This window comes from Eucalyptus grandis, chromosome 1 (assembly GCF_016545825.1).
Source record: "Eucalyptus grandis isolate ANBG69807.140 chromosome 1, ASM1654582v1, whole genome shotgun sequence".
In the NCBI taxonomy this organism is placed as follows: Eukaryota; Viridiplantae; Streptophyta; class Magnoliopsida; order Myrtales; family Myrtaceae; genus Eucalyptus; species Eucalyptus grandis.
In genome coordinates, this window is record NC_052612.1 from 45,094,848 (window position 1) to 45,103,276 (window position 8,429).

The 8,429-nt window shown below is 41.1% G+C and overlaps 1 protein-coding gene across 1 annotated transcript; it reads right to left on the reverse strand.

The window, feature by feature from the left end:
- Window positions 1-458: 458 nt before the first annotated feature.
- On the reverse strand, window positions 459-5,170 carry LOC104445423 (serine/threonine-protein kinase Nek6). The gene is made up of 13 exons (XM_010059332.3): window positions 4,661-5,170; window positions 4,306-4,372; window positions 3,783-3,848; window positions 3,649-3,695; window positions 3,255-3,300; window positions 3,089-3,169; window positions 2,965-3,007; window positions 2,825-2,874; window positions 2,576-2,657; window positions 2,417-2,466; window positions 2,232-2,305; window positions 2,088-2,139; window positions 459-2,006 (listed from the first exon to the last, which is right to left on the reverse strand). The coding sequence occupies exons 1-13, from the start codon at window positions 4,777-4,779 to the stop codon at window positions 810-812; spliced, it is 1,974 nt and encodes a 657-aa protein (XP_010057634.2). The 5' UTR covers window positions 4,780-5,170; the 3' UTR covers window positions 459-809.
- Between the last annotated feature and the right edge of the window lie 3,259 nt (window positions 5,171-8,429).

Genomic DNA, 8,429 nt, shown 5'->3' on the forward strand with positions numbered 1-8,429 from the left:
TTATCAAGCCTTCTCAAGTGGAGTGGCTGGTCGTTGCACGATACCAATTCTGGTGTCGACCTCTCTACGTTCAGTGTAACCGGTTACTGCGCACGGTTACTGCGCATGGATTTAGCGCGATCTAACATAATCGCATGTATATCCAAGCATTTATGCACGTCACTTGTATCACGAACAAATGAGAGAGGAACTTATCTTTGAGGATAGGGTCTTAAAATTTTTTTTTATTAAAGGTCAAATGATGCATAGTCAATGTATTACTCAGCAGAAAAGAGAGAATTAGGACGCATTGGCCATGGCACTCCGAAATACTGTGCATAAAGACATTATAATATAGAGATTCACCAGGAAGAGGCATGGGAATATAAGCTATCACCTGGCCATTGTCGATCTAGAGAGGGATCTAACCCTGATAATCCATACAACAACATCAAGAAGAAGATAGTACAAGCAGTTGATAGCGGCCCTGCGAAAAAATGCAGTACATGAAGAAATTTTACTTAACTCTTGAAAGGGCTCATCAGTCAGACAATCATAATTCTTGCACATAACTTATGACTTCGACTATCATTTTAAAAGACAACTTCCTCTTGCAAACAGAGGGCAACTGAATCCGTAAAATCAACAAAGAATGCGTCTTCTTCAGCTCCACCGTTATTCAGAAGAACACTACTTCAAGAAAGACGCTTCTCATACTTACACTCGAATGTACACATGATGGATAAATTAATGCTAAAAGTCCTCATGGATTTTAGCGAAAGAGCACCCTCAAAAAGTACATGCATGTACAAGAAAGTTCAGCGGAGAGATTATTGACAATCATCTTGCTGAGGTAAGTTCCCTCCAGTAAATTTATGTGTAGACATGAGGCTCTTCGTCAACCAAATAGCCGTCTCTTTCGATGACACGGCTTCTCCTCCGAATGGTCTCAGAACGCCGGCAAGCTCATCAATCTTATCCTGTTTAAGTAGCTGTGCACATAGCTCAAGCAGAGATTCCAGAGCATCAGCTCTATGTTGAGTTGGAATTTCCCAGTTGATCTTGGTTTCGTCCCCACCATTAGCAGGAGGCGTGCTCAAGGAAGAGGTATCAAGTGATGTGTTGTTCACAACCAGGGCATCATCAGCCTCACTATGCATGGAACAGGTGACATCATCTTGTTTTGCCTTTACTCCATTACACAGGGTCATCTTATTACCAGATAGTAAATAGTCCACATTAGCAACTCCCACGGCAGTGGAGTTTTCTAATTTGTCAGAGCTGCATGCAGGATCTCTATCATTTCCGTCACTAGTATTGTGGATCCTTGATGACAGAATACCATTCTCATGAACTGCATCATTTTTATCGTGGACTTCATTTGGTATTTGCACCTCGCTGCTCTTTTCTGCCTTACCATTTGATTCACAGTCTTCCTCATCTTTCTGATTGCAAACCATCTCTTGAGCCTGTGCTATTTCCTGAGCCTGCATGACACCATCATTGACATCGACTTTCTTGTATTCTTGAACATACTTCATAGCTTCTTCTCCTCCATCCAGAGAAGGCGATGTGTCCTCAGAGGTGACTTCAGTTGAAGCATGTTCCTTTACAAGCTTAGAATCAGTTCCTCCATCTCCATTCGAAAGAGTCACTTCAGAATCAGCAGAACTATCTTTTGAACCATCCAAAGAGGTCGATACTTCAACCGTATAGCTGGTAGGATCAACCATCTTGGTTTCAAGATAATCTTCTGTGCTAGCAGTGGATGTCGCTTTGCCAGGAGTTACCACAGCAATTTGTCCCATGTTTCCATTAGCTTCCATATGCTCAGAGTGGCTTAAGGCTTCTACTCCTATCTCCTTCTCTGTGTGGTCTTTCCCTGCCTTTGGCTTCCCAGAAGATAATCTTCTCCCACTTTTATCCTTTGAGCTGTTTATGGGCTTTATGGGAAGAAAGACGGGGGCAGTATTATTGCACCGAAGAAGGTATGACTGCAAATGTGGATGCCTTAGCAGCTCTGCAGCCTGAAAATTCAAGGTCAGGGGCATTAGAGTAGGTTAAGAAAATTTCATTAATTCTACAAAAGCATAGATAAGTTGGATTACCGTTGGTCTATGCTCTGGATTCTTTCTCAGCATGCTCTTGATTATTTGCTTCCTGCAAAAGGTACCGTAAGTGCTACTCATAAAAAAAACAAAAAACTGTCAGAGAATTGCTGGAAATGTGGTGGTCTTGGAGAAGCTACTTACAGTGAGGATGAATACACAATAGGAAGGGGTGAAATGGAAGATCTGTTTATTTTGTTGATAAGTCCAGCCATATCCTATTAAGAAAAGTTCACATTCTAAGGGGCAGTGCCACGGAGATACTAGTCCAGATATAATGATAGCAACAGGGCATGCATGAAATGTATTTGAAGTTGAGTTGAACTCACAGAGGCTCTAAATGCAGGATGGTGAGCAGCTATTTCGAACATACAGCAACCTGGAAAAGCACCAAATTTCTCTCCGTTGTCAAATTATGAATATCTATAATAAAAGAAGTTCAAATAATCCTTCTTATGAGCAATGCTGTATTTAAGTTGCTGGCTTACCAAGAGACCATATGTCAGACTTGTAACCGTAAGGAATATCTGCCAGGAGCTCAGGACACATGTAGTTGGGAGTGCCAACAACCTGTATATTGCCGAGACGAAGATAAGTTCACATGAAGTCAACTCACAAAGTACTTTGAAGCAATGATAACTTTAACCAGACATATACAGACACATAATCTGTAGAAGCACTGCCCACGGGACTAATCATTGAGATTAAAGATCTAGTAGATATAAACAGTTTCGTACCGATGAAGCGAGGTCTTCTGTGCCAAGTAGCTTCGCAAGTCCGAAATCACCTGCACATTGACTTACACTGCTTTAAGTAAAAATGATATTTGAAGCAGGGATGATCAATCAATCATAAGATGGAGTTTAGGTCTTCATACCTAGCCGGATGTCATTGTCCTTAGTAAGGAATATGTTGGAACACTGAAATCAGAGGGCTTAGGTCATGTTCACAAAAAAAACAGCTGTTTCTAATTTTAAAGTATCAGAAATACGTAACCTTACTTTAAGATCTCTGTGTAGTACACGGTTTGAGTGCAGGTAGTCCACAGCTAGCAACAACTGGGTTAACCATTTGCAGAGTTTCTGCACATAAAAAGATCAAATGCAAGGAGTGAGTACAGACTATGGGTTATCACGAGAAGAAACCACTTAAGATCCAACTAATTACCTCCTCAGAAAAAAATATCCCCCTCGCCTTCTTTATAATCCCAGCCCTGAATTGCAAGGAAAAAAGGGATCTCCCCTAGATCAGTTACTTGTGGCGAGCATTTAGAAGAAAATATTGAAAAATTTAATGCTTACCCATTGAAAAATGAATATTAGCTATAGCAGGAGATATCAATGTTATTTGATATGTTCAATAAATCGAGAAGAAGCTTTTAGATCATCTCCTACTCAATATGTCTCCATCACATCTTATACGTATATTTTGCAGTGACATGCATCATTACAATTGCTTAAGTATGTTCCACTCCATCTATAACGTGATGATGTCACACTAACAGAACTCTATTCATCCAGCATTCTAACTTGTCATCAATGCGATTTTGACATGTACTTACATGTCCCCTCCTTCACAGTAACCAGTGATGATGCATATACAGTTTCCCTGGTTACAAGCAAAACATAGTGAGATTCAACATGTCATGATTCGATTCTAAAATAGAAATGTGACATGTATAAATGTGATGTTCACCTTATCCACCCATGCATCTTTGTACTCCACAATGTATGGATTGTGTAGTTTTGCAATCAACTCCATCTGCATGTTGACAAAGAATCAAATTTCTCACAAATTAGCATTGGAAACATAAACAGTAAGAAATTTCATCGGTTGAGGAGATCAGAAAGCCAATTCGCTCGAATGTGCATAAAGACTTCAATGCCAAAAAAACAATGTGGACAAAGAGCTTTGGGTACTTAAAACATCTTGTAAGACGAAAATTGCAATAAAGAAGCTCCGTCCCATGTCATGTTCAGTTTAAGCCTTTAGAAGTCCTTTGAACCGAGACATAGGGTCTATATAAGGAAATGAGTTCCAGGCATGTACGGATTTTAGACAGTACAGCATCGAACAGAGGACAAGTAATGAATTTCATATCAGAACACTCTACACTAATTAGTAAAACAGTCCGAGACAATGTGATGCAGAAACAAGTGCGGCTGACTCCACTTCTACACTGAAAAACCCATAAATATGTATCGGAAAAGAAAGCGACCTCCTGGTGAGCCGTGCGTTTGAACTTCTCCGTCTGCTTTGCCAAGCGAATTTTCTTCAGCACGTACCTGCAGAGAGACAAAAAGCGAAAAATCGACGGGCCGAAGCTCAAAGTTAGAGCCTTTTGCTCGGGTTTGAAGCCAAGATCCCACCACACACACACACTAAACAGGGGACTGAGGATTTCTTCCAATTGTCAATACCATCACCACCGACAAAACGACACTAACTGAAAATCGCACACACAATCAGCAAACCCGACCTCTTCAAATCACCACGCTCTTTCCCGACGAAATTTTCCCCACACACTCTCGAACGGTGAACCGAACAAAAGAGGAGGGCAGGGGACGACTTACTTCTTCTTCTCCAATTTATGGAGCACGAGGAAGGCCGATCCGAAGGCTCCCCGCCCAATCTGCTCGATCACCTCGTACGCCTCCATCCTGGCGCCGGCGTCGCCGTTCTCCGCCTCCATGGGGGAACGATTCCCAGCCCCCCGACGAGGGTTTCCCCGGAGCTCCGGCCGCAGATCTGCTACTTCCGGCGAAGGAATCGGGGCTCCGGTCGAGCCGAGCTTACCGAAAGCAATCGGGAGCGCCGGGAGGCGAGAGCTCTCTTATAGCGAAGAGAGAGAGAGAGAGAGCTTTGCTTGCATTTGCAGGTTCACGGACATGGACGGACTCTCTGACAGTCTTTCTCTCTCTACTCTCTTCTCTTTCTCTCTCTTCAAGCAGAGCACGCGGAAGGAAGGAATGTCTTGGGAGCACGAAGGTGCGAGGTCGCCATCATGGTGAGCGCCTTACCTGTATTCACACTTCCGCCAGAATTTTGCGGTTGAAAGATGTTTCCAGAAAGTTTCTCTGCTCCTCGTTTTTGGGCCTCTAAGTAAGATCAGAGCGGATGATGATGGGATTTTAACTTGATAATTTTAGTGAAGTCTTTTCATACTTTCTCGCGCAGAAAATAAATTAACTTTTATCTTTATTTTCTCGAAAGAGTTCTGGCACAAATTGTTGATGATAATCCAACATGCTTGAGTGATTAACTTTTTTAGAAATATTGGTTAAATCATTCGCCAACTTTGAGTGAATTTTCTTTTTTCTCCCGTGGATAATTTGGAAATATAAGCATGCACCCCCAATTAAAGTTTGGATTTTTCAGTATTTAAGTGGGCGATTTCTAATCTTTAATTGAGGGATTCCTTTGCACATTTATAAACAATTATTTGTACGAGCGATTTATTATAGTCAACCCCACCATTATTATTAAAGTTAAAATTAAGTGATGTTCTTGTGGTCGCTCGATCACTGACCCACCTAAAAAGGAAGGAGAAAAACTATTGCGTTCAAACGGCATCTTCGGGTGCGATGATGATTAGATAGTTTTTTTGGGGATCGTAAATTTGGTGAAGAAGAATCATTATCTTCTTTTTTTTATTTTTTCTTCTTGTCGTTGGTTGATGGCTGCTACCTGCCATATCGAGTTTTTTTGGTTGGTAGGCTTGATAATTTAGCAGGTGAGTGTCCGAAAATTAATCCTTTTTGTTGTCTTTTTTTCAGTGACAATTTGGCTCAACCAATTAGGTAGGGGTTGCGAAAAGAATCTTGAGACGACTTGTGCTGGAGAAGACCTTGTTAGGACAGCTCCAAAGCGACTCATTGCAAAACAATCAAAAATGATTTTTCTTTTTTCTTTTCGAAAAGGGACGAGTAGCTTGAGCAAGTTGCTTGCTCACCTAATGAAAGGGCTTCTGTGTACGGATGAGGTGGAATTGAGAATGAATTGAAAATCTTATGTTTCAAGATATGAAGTCACAATCGCTTTATCAACTTAATTGATTTCTCACGATGAATCAATGTAGTCTCGAATTTTATTTTGAAAATGAAATATTTTTGCCGGGAGATGTGTTAAAAGCTGTGCATAGCATCACTGCCTTTTGATTTGGCTTTGGCCCATTCTTTACAAATCATTGCTCATCATGGCCGCATCGCACCCTATTTTCTCTCTATTGTCGAAAACATTCGAGGCGACATTCCCATCGCATCTCTTTATTGTTGCAATGATTTGAACCATAAGTCTTTTCGTACCCAATTTTTAAAAAAAAAAGTGAATTAGGAGACAGACGTGCCAATTTCCTTCACATCCATTCACGAAATCTAGAGCAAAGATTTCGACAATCATGTTACCAAATGAGAAAGGGGAGGAGGAGAGGATTTATAAACTCAAGAAAGTAGGGGGGGAAGGTGCTGTAGAGATGATGGGCCAGTGATGCTTGATTAGCACATAAAGCAAAAGCAAATGAGATGACCACTCTTTTATCTTCTCTTCTTTAATTGGCAAAAGAAGACGAGATGTCGGCAGCATGATGAGCACACTAGTGTCGGCGTACGTGCAAGGAATATGTTAATGTCCTGTAGTATGCAGTAGTTTAATCGGATTTGCAGCAGGGGCGAGCTACCGGACCGGTTTGACCCCAAATACCTCAACTGGTTCGATTCCTGGTTCTCTAACTTGAACGGGCCGAATTTATCCGAGAACCTGGAATCTATGAGGCCAGTTGGTCGCTCGGTGTTTACAAGTATAAAAGTGAGTTGGAATAAAAGTGTGTAAGATGCCATCGGCGAGTTGAATCAGCGGATGGACCAAGCCTTTCGACTCTTATTGGCTTTGCACGTCCTCTTTCTTGAGCCCACCGAGAAGAACCATTCGTAAAGAATAAGATGGTCAAATGTGACGATTCACTGCCAACTTTTATAAGCATCGTCACAGTTCATAAAGATGCTCATGATAACCATTATGTTTATCTTTTTTTGTAAAGTATTCTATTTTCTGAAACAAATTTAGAATAGAAATCTTTTTAGTAATGCAATTTCATTTTTCTAATTTCGAATAAATTTTTAACTCAGATTTAGGTTTAAAACAAAGATGAGAAGTAGAAATTCTCTATTTTTCGTTAAATACTCTTTTTATCACTTGACCCCAACCAACCACCGGCCCCAACAATCAATGTATGATTTCCGCATATGTCCACACTCAATTCAATCGATCAAGGGTGTTTTATCTCACAAAAGAGTGAACCGGTGAAAGGAAAAGAATATTGGATGGGGACATATAGGGTGCGCATGGTAACACTTCTTGGTTAGGGAACAGTTTCTTTTCAAAATAATTCTTTTCTATTTTTACTCTGGGGAACAATTTCTGAGTAAAATAAGGTATTTGGTAATTACACAAAATTTCTACTCTTGAAATAGAAAAAAAAAATAGAAATGTGTTTGGTATGAAACATTTTTTTTTTTTTGTATTTATTCTTTTTTTATTCTTACTCACGGAACGCCGACCGCCAACTGCCCCCCATCGCCGCCCTCTGCTGCCGCTGCACGATGGTTGGCGGCCGGCGGTCGTGCGACGGCGGCTGGCGGCAATGGGTAGGTAGAGAATACCTAAGGGCGCGAGACAACTTTCTCCAAGGAACTTAGCAAAATAGCCCCGTAACTTCGGGAGAAGGGGTGCCTCCTCTCACAAAGGGGGTCACAGTGACCAAGGTCGAGTGACGGGTAGGTAAAGAATACCTAAGGGCACGAGACAACTCTCTCTAAGGAACTCAACAAAATAGCCCCGTAACTTCGGGAGAAGGGGTGCCTCCTCAAAAGGAGGTCGCGATGACCAAGCCCGGGCGACTATTTACCAAAAACACAGGTCTCCGCAAAGTCGTATTGTGTTTTCTAGCTTGTGCTTCTTGGCAACTATCTGGCATTGGGTATATTGGGATTTTGAAATATTTTGTGATGAGCGTACAAGACACGAGATAAATCTTCCAAAGAATAAGGCTTTTTTTGAATAAGCCAATTCATTTGGGACCATGCAGATCCACTCTTTTTCCTATTCAAAGATCAACCATTTATCTCTGTGGTTTCACATCGAGAATTCTTTGCAGATGAAGAGATGTCAAAGGGGCTTCTTACTTCCCAAACAGATTCCCCTACATTTATATATAAACGCTGGTTTATCAAGAATACACAAGAAAAGCACTTTTGAATTGTTGATTCATCGCCAGAGATGGCTTAGAACCAATAGTTCATTATCTAATGAATTTTTCCATTCTAATACTCTATCCGAGAGTTATCA

Coding starts and splice junctions, on each gene's coding strand:
- LOC104445423 (XM_010059332.3), bottom strand. CDS start 4,779: ATGGAGGCGGAGAACGGCGACGCCGGCGCCAGGATGGAGGCGTACGAG. Junction 2,658..2,824: donor CAGAAGACCTCGCTTCATCG/GTACGAAACTGT, acceptor GGCAATATACAG/GTTGTTGGCACTCCCAACTA. Junction 2,306..2,416: donor ATCCTGCATTTAGAGCCTCT/GTGAGTTCAACT, acceptor TTTTCTTAATAG/GATATGGCTGGACTTATCAA.